The 16,150-nt window shown below is 36.8% G+C and overlaps 1 protein-coding gene across 1 annotated transcript in view; it reads right to left on the bottom strand.

Moving 5' to 3' along the window:
- The window catches only part of LOC103802517 (dystrophin-like), a gene marked incomplete at its 3' end in the record, with an annotated part of 103,606 nt that overhangs the window by 35,847 nt on the left and 51,609 nt on the right, over positions 1–16,150 (bottom strand). The window contains exons 6-9 of the mRNA XM_009074999.1: positions 15,249–15,421; positions 12,300–12,456; positions 7,377–7,497; positions 6,447–6,715 (exon numbers count right to left, since the gene is read on the bottom strand). Coding sequence (XP_009073247.1) covers positions 6,447–6,715; positions 7,377–7,497; positions 12,300–12,456; positions 15,249–15,421 — 720 coding nt within the window. The remainder of the gene's footprint in view (positions 1–6,446; positions 6,716–7,376; positions 7,498–12,299; positions 12,457–15,248; positions 15,422–16,150) is intronic.

The raw sequence follows: 16,150 nt of genomic DNA, 5'->3' as shown, positions 1-16,150 counted from the left end.
TGTTCTGACCCAAATTTCACTGAAACCAGGGATTGTCAGCCACTCACTCAATATGCTACACTTAGCTTCCCTTTAAACTCACACTGTATTTTTATTTGATTCTAGTGCTCCTGGGGACAGGCAGTGTTGAAACAAAATGGATTTCAGCTGATTTAATTTTCCATCCTATATATTTTTATAAACTCAGAAATGACCAAGCAAGAATGCACTAGAGTAGAATATAAATCCTCTTCTGGGATAAAAATAGTTCAAACAGAAAACATCAGGGGAGAAAGAAAATCAAATTCCCTTTAAGCCCTATACCATTCTGAATTCCGTATTTCTGAATTAATAAAACATTGCATTTTTCAAAAGTTATTTCCTACAATTTGGAAGACTAACACAGTTTATCCTTAAAAATAAGGATATTAAAATTTGAATAGAAGAAATGAAAAATGAACTAATGCCAGGTATTAATTTTCTTCTTTTCTGAACTGTCAAGGGAAAAAGCTAAGATTTGTAGCAATGTTATATCTAGGAGAAAATATTTATTTATTACGATGTCTAGTTTAATAAACAGAAGCACCCTAATAAATAGATGCACTTATCCTGAAACACATATCACTTGGCTACTATAAATTTTGATCTATTTATTTATTTATTTAAAATCAACAGCTGATATGCAGTTTTATGATCCCTGAACAGACAGAACCTATGCTGCTGCCTTGCCATTTATTCTGGATTTGTGTTCTCCTTCATGGAGGAGGAAAAGTAAATGAGCAAATTTAGCTTGTAATTCACTCTACAAGAACAACCATAACCATGTCATGACAGAGCCCATCCCTGCTGAAGTGCCATAAACAGTTCCACACCAATTTTTCCATATAATCAGTTACTCAGTTACTTTGCAACCAAGAAGAGATGAAGTGCTGAGGAGCTGCAAGTAACTTGAAGGTGTTCAAAGTGTGATCTGAAAGTCTAACACACACTAGACAAAGGACACAGAAAATATAAAGGAATTTTTGCAAAGGAAATTTTTCCTTTAGCATGGTTTCATTCAGCATTATTAAAACTAAGTGCACTTGAAAAGATATATGTGCTTAGGATGTGGAGCCTCAGCCAAACCTGCTTTTAAACCATGAATAACACATTATCTAGCTCTATTAGTTAAGTTGTGAACAATATATATTAGATATGTACAAATAGAAGAGGTTGAATAATATGTAAATAGTCTCTTTTCATCTTTCTTCTGGGCTCCCTTCAGGTGTTGGAAGCTACAACAGGTCAGTCACCCTGAAACCTTCTCTTTTCCAGGCTGAACAAACTCAATTCTCAGCCTCTCCTCACAGGAGAAGTGCTCTGTCCCTATAGCCAACTTGGTGCACCTCCTCTGGCCTGAGATTCTCACGGGGCCACTTCTTGAGCTGTAAATTCCCAGACATTTAACATCTAATAAGAACATCCTTCAACAACACCAGACAAGGGAATTCAGTTCCAACAGCAGAGTTTAGCAAACCACAAGCAAGAATGATTTACTTTTTAAACTAATACAGGATGAAAGAAAACTAAAATAAAAAGCTGAAAAAGAGGCAGATAAATAAAACTTAAAAAAATTAAACAGGTCTAGGATTTCTATAGCAGCACCAGAGACATGCTGGGAAATGGTCAGGAGCTGAAATCCTCCTGGGTGGCAGAGCAGAGTGCAGCTCTGGGCAATGGGCAGCTGTGGCTCCTGCTGGGATCAATGCAAACTGTCATTCTTAATCCTCTGGGTAATTTAATCCAACTAAAATAAAACAATTTGCAGGTAAACTATAAAGAGACTAAGAATAATTTGAGTGGCATTGCTGTCTGGACAAATTAGTTTCACCGATTCAATTGCCCTATTTGTAAACTGGGTATAAAACTTACTTCTATTGCAATCTCAGAAAGAAGCTGAGAAGATTAAATCATACTATCTGGAACATGAGAAGCACTATAAAAGGGCTAAGTAGCAATTATAAGGTTTTATTATGGGCTAACCTTGTACAAAAAAATGAAATAAAAACTCTATTAGGCTTTAAATATATATAGATTAAAATGAGAAAAGTGGAGCACAATGGGTTGCTGATAAACATTCCAGGCAATCTAACATTCATTGCACTCCCTGCACCAAGGAATCCCTAAATAATTACTGTGTACCAGCACAGGAGCTTGATAAATGGATTTCACTTTGCTCATTGATTTGCCCATGTCATAGTAACATTATCACTACAGAATCTGCACACTTGATAGTTCCCAGGAATGTATTTTGTCAATGTTTTAAGAAAAGATTTCATTAGAAACATAATACTGGCAGATTTCTCTTCATGGAAAAAAATTGCCTCCTCTCAGAAAAAGATAACGTTAAATTTCATCTCCCTCCTCTCGTGTGTCACTGGACATGGCTGTGTCTAGCTATGTATTCACTTCTGATATGTCCTTGGCTTTACATAGAAATATTTCCATGCAGACTGTACAGAGCAGATCAGATTTCTGTTACAAATACTACCTGGAGAGATTTTTGCTCCCTTTAGCCACCACCTCCCTGTGCCACACTCACTTAGGGAAGCCTGAACAAAACAGTCCCATGGTAAGAAGAAATGTGTTACTCACGTTGGATTTTTCCCCCCTTGGCTAAATATTTACATTTCCAGGTTAGAAGTTTGAAGTGAACGAAAACAGTTCAAGAGCATCTTTGATTTAATGCCATGTCTGGGAATGTTAATACTTCATCATCAGACTAATATCTGTGGGTTTATATGGCAAGCTTAAAGCCACACTAAATGTTCCAGGCCCTGCAATAACCATGCTGCTGAGGTACTTAAAATATTAATGTTTAATACTCCTCCTAAAAGCTCAAGTCCCATTCTTATTTCTGATAAACTGATAAAGAGCAATCTCTTAAAAATGTTCTGGTCTGACCTCAATTCTGAACTTCAGAGGCACTAAACGACAGACAAGTCTTTATACATGTATTAGTCAGTTCTCCCAGCAGGCTGTCAGAAACCAAGATCAGACATTGCCAATTTAAAAAGTCAAATTCTGCCTGCAGATGTGCATGTTGAACTCCCACTGAAATCAGCAGGGTGAGTTCATATCAGGAAAAATTTGGCTCCCAATGAAATCTGTTGATCTAATAATAGCATGTTCTACCAAACTGGGTTGGAGGTAGAAAAGATTTCCACTTTTATTGGTCACTTTTTTTAGCTCTTTAGAGTTCAGGAATTTTCCTGCACTTACTATCAGGGAGAAGTTAACAGTATTGTCTAGCCCCAAGGTCCTCAATCAAGGAGAAAAGAGTTAATATGTTCTATTACTAACTGTGTTAATACAATTTAAACAAATTTGGTACAAATTGGGCTAAATCTGGTGCAGTTCTTTCCCAGGTGACAGTTCTTTTGCAAAATGGTCTGCAAGTAGCTACTTCTCACACTAGTTTTGTGATTCCCACAAAAGCTGAAAAAAAGAACACTCATTTTTGTTTGCTTTTTGTTAGCAGAGCAACTTTAATGTCTCTGTACCACAATTATGCTACCGTTTCCCAATAAGTAGCAAGGTCAGGAGCAGTCTGAGTTTTAGAAGACTAAGATTTCACTTCTCTGCCTGCTCAGTATTTTATTATTCCTATGTAAAAAAGATTCTGTATTCTCTCTTGAAATAGGTAGCTCAATATAGAAAAAAACCCCACAACAACCTATGTAATCTAGGATCTGTAAAACATTCATTAAATATGAGATCAGAAATGTACAACTTAGTGCAAGAGAAGTCAGCAGAGGGATGATGGTTTGAGTCAGGTATTTAAAAAGGGTTTAGATATGGCTATTGCCATAGTTATTGCCATAACAAACTCTGCAATCTTATCTGAGTGATTACAGAGCAACAACATAAGGCAGATGAGACTTTTAGATTAAATTTGTTTCAGCAGAAAATACATGATTATTGCATGTTAAATAACCACTTGTGAATATATTTCTTTTTATGTGATGAAATAAATTAATTCACAAGCTTTTAAAATGAGATTAGAAGACCACAGGACACAACTGAGTAACTTTCATCTCCCAGAAGCTCAGAAGCATAGCAGAACTAAAATCATCTGGTACAACACATGATGAGGCACTCCATGGTTTTTTAACTCGATTTCATGTTTAAGACAAACCTTAGCAAATTAAACTTGCCCTCAACAGTGACAACCAAACAACCCTACTGAATTCTCTGTTGTGTCAAACTTCATTTTAAAAAAAGATGAAAACAACACACCAGGTTGTTACCAATTAGGTAATGTGCTTAGCTGAAGTGTCTTTGATGTGTAACAGCACCCTGAAAGTTAACAAATTGAACAAACTTCAACAATTCCTTTCATTATAGCAAACTCTACAAAGTTTTAAATTCACAAAACCATTATATGTAATAAGGGCATCTGGAGATTGTCAAAGTGTTCCAGTGAATTTAAGTATGGCTTTGGTTTATTTTAAAATACAGTTTATGTTCTTATGTACTCAAATGTCATTTTGGTTCATATTAGCAGTAAAACACTCGATGAAGAGTTGTTGTCATTTTGTAAATTCTGGTTTTATTGGCCATATTTGTATTTAAAACCTCAAAGTACTCTAGTATGCCATTAGGTCATCTCCTCCTTTTATAGTATCTTAGAATGATCTCTAAAGGAAAACTTTTTCACACATACAAAAGCTGTTTATAAGGATCATCTCTAATCTCTTAGGAATGATTTTTTGGGTGTTGGAAATCTGTCAAATGAATTAGGAGGAAATGGCTATTCTGTGTGAAACAGTTTTAAAAGTCACAGAGTCCAGCACAGAACTTATTAAGAGACTTACTAAAGGAAATAGGACAATTTAATTCAGATTGATTATAGTCTTCAGTGGTAACAGCTGGCTTCAAATTACACTGAAAAAATGTATATGCATTTTGAAGCAGTTTAAGAAAATATCATAAATAATTACTGTATGATTCAATCACAGAATGCCATATTTATTAAATGGTAAACTTGAGAAGCATTTGCCACAGTAATTAGTTGTATTCTGAAGAAAACATTAATACTTCCATCTCCTACACTGCAGGCAGTTTCCTACTCAGCTGTTAACCAATGGATGCTGTCATCTTTTAATTGGCAAACAATTTTAAAACAATCAAATTGTAGTTCATATCTAAAATGCTGCATATAAAATACTTCAGTACTAGAGTTTGTTTTTTTTAAATTAAGAATAATGAGTGCAGCAATAGTGGGGAGTAACGCTTGTAAATTCCCAAAATACATCACAGCCTATGAGTTCTGAAACTGCTGAAACAATACTTGCTTTGGGTTTTGTTTTCTGTTCAGAATATATTCTTCAAAATTTTTAAAAAGCCAAAACCCCATGGCTGTAATCAAAAGTACTTTCTGAGAATTTATAAATCGATCTCTTCCGTTCATTTATGAATTTAAATGAAGATGAACATATTTTGCAGCTAGCTGTTCATCAGCTACCAAGTATTTAATTTGTTCTTGTATTGTATTTGCACAGGACACTCATTAAAATTTCTGTGTGATTAACACTCAAGGACTTTTATTTTAATAAACTACATTTGATTTTTAAAGGCATTTTTTCTTGCCATTAGTCATTCTATTTCCTCTTTCTTAGATCCTAATGTTCTACTAGAGAAAATAACAGTTAGCTCAGGTCTCCTTCAAAATGACTGATGATTCCCATTTATGTGACTGGAACAGAGGCACTTTGTTCTTATCAAAATGGCAAGTGCCTCTATTGTGCTGGAGCTGAAGGAATCCTGTAGTATTTATCAAGTCTGGCCGTGGCAGTCAGGCTGAAAGAGGACAAGTCTGCCTGAGCTCCTCAATATGCAATGATTTTATGAAACAACCCTTAAAAACAGATAAAGATTAAGTTGCAGAAAATAATGACAGTTTTTCCAGGGTTGCTGCTTTGGTTTTTTTTAAACTACCTCTACTTATGAAGCCTAGTTATCAAAAAGCACAGGTAGCAAATAGCACCATCATGAACAAAACCCAACAGAACCACATACTGGAAATTATTTACGTCCTACTCTACAAGTATAGGCACAATTATGAAGCCATCATATTTAAAAACTAGAATAAAGAATAGTATTAATTTTACATACTTTTGTCATATATTCTCCTATCTATTCTATTTTGCTCTCTGTAACTGCTAACTGTGTATCTCCTGAGTTAACAGTGAGTGCGCAGGGGATTTTTACAGATTTTTGTAGTGCTTTTACCCATGCCAGCAATATATATTCTCAATGGTGACTTAATTAATTGCTGAAATTACACAACTTCTTATATGTACCTTTTAAATATCAACACTCTGGTACCACGCTACCACTTTCTCATTCGAAAGGATAATTCCTGCTATGGGGATTCATCCAATGGACAATTTCCCACTCAGAGATACTGCTGTACTGACACCTACCTTGACTTTTTCTAAGTGATCCTGCAGAGAGTCGATCAGCAGATCCCCCACGGGCTGCCAGGATCCCTTGAAGGCTTCAGCCTGGCGCAGCTTCAGCTCCAGCTCATCCATGGCCTCCTGAAGGGCCTGCAGCCTTTCCAGAGCATCGTCCAGCTTCTTCTGCCAGTCAGCAGACTGCAGATTCAGCTTATCCCACTCAGTCCTCACCTCATCTGCTTGCCTTTGAAGAACTTTAGTGACATTGTGGGCTCTTTCCTCAGGTGACAGATCTAAATGTGAAAGTTAAGAGGCTTTTAAGACATATTCTGTCTTCAAACTGAAATCCGTGCGGATAAGTTCAAATCTCCGTAAGAAACTATTCGTAACCAAAGACACCTGTGAAAATTATTTTATTAATGTCTCATTTGAAAATCTCTTAAAAAAAATTAAATCTTCCCACCAAACGTATCTCCAAAATATGCATTTAAGTACATAAAGGCATTCTGAAACAAGCAAGGTGTAGCTAAAAATTTATCAGCCGTGTCCTGATTCAGCACTGTATTTCTGTACATAGATAAATATTAATCACTGTGAAGCTTTTGCTGCAATTGAGTGGCTTTGGGAGCTCCTGTAGTATTGCCACTACAAGTCGAATTTTAGCTTAAATTGCTGCTTTGAGACCTCAAATGAGGCTATAGTTACAGACTATAGGTTTAAAGGCAGTTTCAAAATCTGCTTATAAATATGCATGTCTATTTAGCACCAGAGTGTTCCGAAGGATCACTAGGGCTTGCTTTCATCTCTATTTTTAGCTCAGTTTCTGAATACTGGCACTCAGCTCGGAGTGTAAGAGGAATGCTTTCAGAGCTGCTGGCAGAATGGATTTAATCATCACTGATCATCACTGATCCTTCCAGCCATGTGTTACTACCCTGTTCTTTCCCCCATTACCTCTTGGCTCTGGGCAGAGCTTCTCCAGTCCCTCTGCAGGCTGCTCAGCCAGGAACACTCGCACAGTGTCAAACGAGCTCCTGAGAACAGGTTCTTTTGTTTTCAGCTCCCTCTTGAAAGTCTAAGAAATAAAGTTATTGTAAGTGGATGTATAATGAAATACCAAGTGCAAGCTCTTGTTTTTGTCAATTTAAGAACAAAATTTCCCACATCTTCCATGTGTGTAAGGCAAGTAGCAACAAAAAAACTATGAAAGTAAGAAGCTGCTTCTGCTTAAACTGACATCACATTGTACTCAAAGGAGAGAACTCACTGCCAGCTGGCTGCATTTGGCTTTCTTCAGCAACACCTCCTTTTACTCTCTTTCTTCTACTCCCTGATTTTAAAATGACCATGAGTTAAGTTTCTCAACTTATTTCAACATTTTCCTCTGTATTTATGAAATAATATTGAATTAATACTGTTTTGAAGTTAAATATGCAGATGATTTGGTGTAACAAGAAATACAATATGGCAAAAGGGAGTCATATGCCATGAGTGGAAAACACATATTTTACTCCGGGGATTAGAAAATTCTTTTTACAACACTGGCATTATGTGAGCTTCTAACATAACAAATTCACCAATTCAGTTAAATTAATTATTAAACAAAATTTGTGTTTCTATGCAAACTAATGAAGGATTATAAATTCAATATAAAAAGTTCATTACACTTTGAATTATATTTGATATGTAACTCTCTGTCAGGAAATACCTACCAGAACTAACAATGTAATTTCCAATATGAGCACTCACAGGCAAAAAGTTCTTAACGCATTTCAGGAAAGTAAACTTAAGGAATGACAAAATTGTTCTGCTATAAATATTTAAATATACTCTTTATTAAATGGGCAAGAACTGACCACAAGGTTTGTAGCTGTGCCTGGGAAAACCTATTAGCAAAGTCTGTTCCCTTGAAGGAAATTGTACACTAACAAATATTCAATTTGTGTCAAGGGGACTGGAATCTCTTCATAGAGTGTGTCTGCTGTCATAAGGGAATCTGTCATTTGATTAATATCTGTGATAAATGCTTTAAACAATTATGTTGACCTTTAAAAACCGACACTGATTTTCAGAAACAAAGGAGAGTACTGTATATTAACAAATAAATAACTCTGGACATTGTTCTGCGTAAAAACTAAGTAGGGTTATGAGAGGGCTGAAACTCTAATTTCAGCATTTTTAGGTTTATAATTCTTATCATTCATAGTTGACTGTTGCATGAAGTGCAATGGAAAGCAGAAACAAAATAAGCCTTTTCCATGCCTCCAAATGAGGAAACTCTATTCTTCTAATTAGCCTTTGTGCTGTTACATCATTCTGTCCCATGGAGTGGCAGGTCTGCAGGTCAGGGGAGCCAGCACCCAGCAGCAGTTAAAATCCAGCATGGCATGCTATGGATTGCATGCTCTGCTCTCATCTGCTAGTGTTCAGAGTAACACCACAGTCAAACTCACTTAAAGCATTAAACATTAAACGGTATAACAGCTTAAATATATAATCTGCTTTATAAACATCTCCAAGGCAAATTATTTCTCAGAATAACAAAACCCAGTCCAACAGAAGTCTGTTCTGCCAACACACACCACCAGCAGGAACGAGCCACAGGTATTCCAGGGAACACAGAAACACATCAGTTCTGGGAGAGTTCCGTGCCAGGAACTCCTCTGAGCTGTGTGTTTGTGAATGGGTAGTGCTGCTGCTTGTACATTCCTCCAGCTTGTACTGCTTTTGCAGAAAACTGCACTAATCCAATACACCTAGTGGCAATACATTTCCAAACCACATTCCTCCTGAATCTCTTGTGCAACAGAGGGAGAACATAATCAGATCTGCACACTACATCCCATAAAGTGTGTGAGCAGGAACCATCGTATCTTTCTCAAAACCACTGAGAAATCCTAAGAGGAAATTTCTGACTTCGTATGTTTTGTATTTAGTCACAAAAAGAAAAAGTCCCTCTTCTAGTAAAGGAAAACAGTGAGCCAATGTGTTAAATTGGTTTTTCCCTACTTTTCCATTCTGAATGTTGGAGCTAGGTGAGACAATTGTAAACAGTAAATCCTGAGTTACAGAATAGTACAGAGTATGGTGTTAAGATCTATTTACAATTCTCACTGCCTTCCCTAGTTTTGATCTGCAGACTTCTACCAAGTGAGTTAAAATATGTTTCAGTATAAGAAATTTGAGAAGCAGAGGATGAAAAAAACATGAGGCTGAAGCAGTAGCACAGAACAGCATTAAAAAGAATGAATCCTCATTTCATACTACCCCAGTCCAAAAAAAGTTCTTACTGTATGAAGATAAAGCTGCTTTTTTTGATTAAAGTCTTGTTGTGAAATATGTACATGCTACCAATAAAAATCCTAAGTAGCAATAAAAGACATTTTCTCTTCTTTGGGAGAAAAAAAGAAATTATCTATCTAAAGTCCTGACAAATACATCTTTATATAAACAGACCATCACTGAAAGCAGAATTAGCCTAAACGAATGTCTAATTTACAATTAGTGATTTCAGGCTAATTTCATTGAATTCCTTAACTTCTTCCACACTCTGTGGTGACTGTAGAGGAAATCGAATATGCATAATGTATGACCTGACAAAAAAATAAGTAAAGCACTTTATTTAAGCATGTCTATTTGTCATCAACACTACAGCAGTAATGGCATTCTGTCCAGCATTTAATAACACACATATCGATCAGCTCAGCGCAGACATCCCCCACCTCCTCAGGAGTGTCCTAAAGCTCTTTAAATGAAGAAACAAAGGTTGTTTAAATTGAAAGATGAGAATATAATGAGAAAAGACTTGAATTAGTAAAATTAACATTAAATTATGTTATAAAATGAAACAGGATGTTTGCTTTCAATGAATTTTAAAGATAAAGAATACAATTACATTAATTCAAGATGTTTGCCAACCAGATTGCATTGACTTAGTTTTTTGACTTCAGTTTTTAGAAGTAGATATCAGCTGTGCCACCAGGAAAGGATAGTGTGTTGAAGCAGGAACTGCACTCATCCTTAGGCAGTGGTGCTACAGATTTAATGAGAAAGGGTTTCCAGGCAATTGTTTATAACTACCTGTTATGTTCACAAATGCTATTTATGCTGCTAATGAAATCACTACACAGAAAACAAGGCAACTCTTCAAGGAATGAAAGACATAGCAGGCTACCTGCATGATGTCTAAGTTACTAAAATGAGATTAACTGTAACACATGCACAGCTGCTAATACAACTTCAATAACACATAATTATGACACTTAGTAAAGCAAAGGGAACTGTGAGATGATTAAAAATGTTTTGATGAACAAGAGTATTTTTTATCATTGACTAACACCACCACCATCACTCTCAGCCACACATTCTAAGACTTTGGCATAGACACAGTATCTTCAGATGCCAAGCATCGACAAAATGACCCACTATATACATAAGTTCAAATAAATAGCAAAACATTTCAAATTGCCTTGTCTAAAAAGCACTGCACATTTATAACACAACAATGATTTTGACTGCATGGATACCTCTTTCCTCAGTTGAGTTCAAGCTCTCCTCTGGCACAGGTTCAAGTTTTTGAAATTTTCATCTGAAACCTACTCTTAAAATTTTTAAAGCCAATCTTGGCAATTATGAACACTCAAATGGTAAGATCTATCTTCTTTTTATCTCTTTTATGAATGTCTGTGTTATTTCAGATGGTCTTCTAAATGATAGTGAGGTGAAATATGTTTTTCTCCTTTACATTTTATCCTTAAAGGTCAAAAATAAAATCAGCTTGCAACACGGTTTTAGAAAAAGGGTTCAGGCATAAAATCATGTTTGCATTCATCATGCTAGCTCTAAATGGCAACCGTTAAACTGTGTGTAAATAGTGTTCCCCTGCTGAGGCAAAACCAATTCTTCACAGAAAGAAAGTCATTGTACTGATACGGGAAGAACAAAACTGGAAGTTTTAGTCATTGAAAAGATTGGTCAGATCTGGTAGATGCATCTCTTGTTTACTGAAGACTGATTTCCAAAAGTGACATTCAGGAGGACAAAATGAACAATCAGCAGATTCTTTTCCTCAAGACCAAAACTCCACTTGTCCTTAGTTTCACATCCAACACCCTGAAAGCTAAGTTTGACTCTTAAGCAGGAGCCCAAAACTCTTGAAAAGTGCTTTCCAGGCTGTGCTCCAGTTTTAAGCTAGATACTGCTACACTTGTGGTGCAAACCTTTTGAAAACATTTTTCTTATGTCCAGAAATGAGCTAAGCTGTTCATTTGGATCAGGTTTTGTATGTCTGCTTCTCTAAAACAAACTTTTAGAGTAAAAAAGTCCATAGTGCCCAGGGGAAAAAAACCCTCACAACAAATGACAAAATAAACCAATAGAAAACCACAAATTTTGTCAGACACCCTGAAGTCGACTTCTACACTGATTGTTTCTCCCTCCTTCTCTGTAAGAGATATTTGAAGACCAGACAAGGTACCCTAATTTCAAAGATTGTTTTGTTCTTTTTTCAGTGGGGAATAGAATACTTAAAACTAGAAAGGCTTAGGGTTTCAAAAAGCACTCATGAAGTTTAAGTGCCTAATCTAGAAAAATTTTCAGAACTACTTATTTAATTCTCAAAAAATACTAGGTTAATAATTGTTCTGACCATGAAATCTAGCTGTTTGTGCTACGTCTGTGAAGGTCCTTCTCCAAAAGGCTGATTTTCTCTGCTGTGTTTGAAAATCGTAGCTAGCAGTCTCAAGCAAGAATTTTAGTTTTCATTCTAAAATGTATTTTCAAGGGTATCTTACTTTTTCCAACAAGGACTGTGTTATGCAGTGCTAACCTACAAAACAAAAAGCAATGACCAAAAGATCTTTTTAAAAAGAGCCATACCCGATGAATATCATTCTGTTTCTGCACAGTGGGAAGATCTCCACCAATGGGTGCTTGCTGTTTTAATTCATCCTCCTTCAATTGCAGCCATGCCAAAAGTTCCTGCAGAGAGAGATGTAGTCGCTTCCACTGGTCGGTACTGGCTTCCAAATGGGACCTGAAAGCATGTGTTGAATATAAGAGATTCAGGCACAGTGAAAGTAAAAACCAAATTGTACAAGCTTATTTACTGCGAAAGATCCTAGTGTTTCATTACCTTAATGATTTTTAAATAGCTTCAGTGGCTTTGAATTAGATTCTGGCAACACATTTAAATTTGGTTCCACAGTCCTGGGTTGGGGTTTTTTTTCACATCTCTTGTTTATTTATTTTTTCTAGTTTTCCTCTTCAGCAATGAGTAACAGTTGTGTTGAATTGTCAGTCTCACTAGGAGTGCACAAATATTATGCAGGACTAGCATGAGAGTAACGTAGCCAAATGTCTGTGCCATTTGAACAGACGTGGGATTTTCCTCTGGATATGTGTAAATGTGGGCTTTTCAATACTGGGATCAAGTATTGAGCTACAAACTTTTAGCAACTGTTTTCTGTGACTGGACTGATATAATCTTCCGTTTTCTTTGTACCATAGATAAAGCACTCCAAATTTTGCCTTTCTAGATTTATGAATATACTAGTTTTTAATTGCTGGTTGAGATGAAATTCCTAATTGACTTCCAGGTAACATAAGAAATCCTCTTAGCAATTCAAACCAAAAGAAGTTTTACAAAAATGATAAGTGAAAAATGTACTGGAAAAGGACGACAAATTTTCTTTTATTTCATACATAGTTGGTTTCAGTTCTAGCTTTGTTTGCATAACATTTCTCTTCACCTACAACACTGCACACAAAATCACTTATTTTCCGACAGTGACCACAGGGTTTTAGGAGAGGACACAGTCAAGGAGCCAAGACTCTGAGTCAGGCTAACTCCTTGTCCCATGTTTATCTTGGCACACGCAAGTTTCCACCTTCCCTGGGAAAGGGCAGCAACTGGTGGCAAACGCAAGGATCTTCCTTCCCTGCTTTGCCAGGGACAAAGTTACTGCTGCTGTGCCCTGACCTTCCTCAGTCTGGGGAATGTTTTCCCAGAACCTGACTTGTCCTGCCCTTCTTTCAGCGTCAGGACTATATGTTTATGTGCGCACACGCTAGTGTACATTATACGCATACACTCACGTATTTGTGACTGTGCTAAAGATGTGCAGACAAAACAGGTAATTGGAAAACGGTTTCAAAAGACAGTTATTTATAAAAAAGAAATTGTTTAATAGGATAAATCATGCTGACTTACCAGATGAAAGAAGGCCATAGTGGAAATTAACTTGGCTTCTCTTAATCTCTCCCATATATTTTATACAATGCCTTTAGAAAAGAATGCCCAGCTAAGCTGATCAAAGGCATGGGGCTTCTGTTTCAGCAGACTGAAACTTCTGTTAAATAAGGAGACTTGAGGGACTGATGACAGGAGAATATTTCATACGTCTCCTCTAATACCTTTTTTTGTCTAAGCATTGCTAGTTATGGTGAAATCCATTCCAGTCTGTGTGAAGGATAGAAATAGCTACAAAGAGCTGGGAATAGCCTCTTCATCTAGGCTGGTGGCCAGCAACATTTAAACTGAAAGTCTTAGAATCTAAGAATTGTTTCTTATACTCATCAAGAAGTCATTGAACACCTAAAGCCTTTTATTGGATGCAAATATTTCAGAGAGGAGGTCTGTTGCTTTGAGTGTTCAGTGCAGAAAGTCACTAGGGTTAGTAGGGCAGTAACTAAGGTTGAGTAACTGCATCTGACTCAATTAGTGACAGCGATGCATTAAACTGCGAATAACGAAAGTCCCATTTTTTAAATTACTGATATTTGCCCAACTAACCATTTTTCTTATCTCAGACATCATCACATTTGAACAAGTTCATGGCTAAAATGCACGTGAAGAAAAAATTCTCAGAGACCTATAAGGGTTTCATCCCTTTTCTTTTGCTCCTCAGAAAAAAAGAGCAATGTGTCTCTTTTTCTTTGGCTACTAATATCTTTTCCACCTCACATCCTTCATTTATTTTTAATGACTGATGTTATGAAGATGGCTTTTGTCATTGCACAGACTGACCTCCCTCGGGACCTGAGATGAAATAAGCTAGTATTTCATCCATTACTTTGGAAAACACTTCTGTCTGTTGCTGCCCTCTGAACTGCCACCAACACACAGCAAGTGAGCAAATGAAAAAATGCCCAAGACTGAATGCAGCAGAACTGGGTTGCCTATTGCAAAAGGCATATTTCTGAAGAAAAGCTTGGACAATTTCTTTCGAAAAGGAATTTTCAGTCCATTGAAGCTTCTACCACCACTTCATAATTTGTATTGTTACCATTTATTATATTTTTCCTTTCAAGCAAAAGTATTTCCTCGCATGACACTACCTATGGATTTCTTCTACTCTTGGGTTTTATTTAGCAATTCTGTCCACTTTCCAGACAACAGCTAAAATCTTAAATAATTTGCCTTCTCATTTGCAAGGCTATTTTTAGTTTTGCACTGGAAATAGCAGCCTTGGAAATAAAGCTTATCATAAATATTTGTTATTTAATCACTGTGTTTCATGACTCATTGATAAGTCTTTCCCAGCTCCAGAAAAACCTACATTTAGAGAGGGTACAGTTACTGTTTAAACATGCTAATCTCTCCTGTAATTACAAAACTTCATCACATGCCTCAAATCCTAATCCTCTACTATCATTTTCACACTAAAAAACCTAATCATTCTTACAAAGTGAAGCCAACATTCAAAGCAACACAAATAATTTCAAAATAGACAAAAATAGTGTTATCAGAAACAAAATTAAACCTTTTTACTTGCAAAATGCAGTGTTCCATCTCACACACCAATAGGCTTTGGCTTACGTTCCTACCTAATGTTTAGAGATTTCTTCCTGAGTTCACTCCATCTGAGGTTCATGTTATCCAGACGTCTCTGCAGCAGAGTCGCATCCTCAGAGCCTTCCAGGGACCTCAGGATTTTTTGCCCGTTTTCATCCAGGTTGTGAAAGATGTCAGTATGAGCATCAATTTCTGCCTGTAGTTCCTATGGAAGCAACAGAAAGCAACACGTATGATTTCTTGAAAAATCATAGGAACTAATTTTTCAAAAGATTGGAAAACTCCTCAGTGCAACACGGAGTTAGTGTGGATTTTGATTAATCCTTTCACAGCAATATCATGTGCTGTGTACACAGCTATGTTTCCCTTTCACATGAAGGCCATTTCCATTGAACACAACCTTTTTCCCATACAGAACATCCTGGACAAAATTTAGAAAGTTAAAAGTGTAGCCCTTGACAGGCAGCAAAGCAAGGGCTGGATATATTGACTGTGCTGATGAGGGCAAAATAAGCACAAAATCCTTACGATCTCAGGTAAATCTGACCTTCACATGGTATGTCTTCCTGTGCAACATTTTCAGTTTGAGCTGGGGACTGCAACACCGATCCTGCTGCATGACAATCCCAGGAAATCCAGGCGTGCGCAGCAGCCGAGCTTTAAAGTGCCAAGTCCGCTTACATTCTGTTGACAGAATGCATTTTGGAGCACAGGCCTCAGCAGTCAACAGCAATAAACAGCCACTTTGTGCTGTATCAAAACACTGGTTGGGGCCACGGCTGTAGGAGGGCCCGAGAACAGCAAGGACCTAGAATATGCAACTGGCAGCTCATGTTGAACAGCCAACTTTTCTTATCGCTTTGTAACTGCAGGCCAGTTCCACATTTCCAATTCATTTTCCCCCCTCATTTTTAGCATGGCTGTTTCTGCCAAA

The sequence above is a fragment of the Acanthisitta chloris genome, unplaced genomic scaffold (assembly GCF_000695815.1).
Source record: "Acanthisitta chloris isolate BGI_N310 unplaced genomic scaffold, ASM69581v1 scaffold23735, whole genome shotgun sequence".
Taxonomy (NCBI): Eukaryota; Metazoa; Chordata; class Aves; order Passeriformes; family Acanthisittidae; genus Acanthisitta; species Acanthisitta chloris.
Note: the sequence above shows the minus strand (reverse complement) of the source record. Positions and strands in the feature narration are given on the sequence as shown.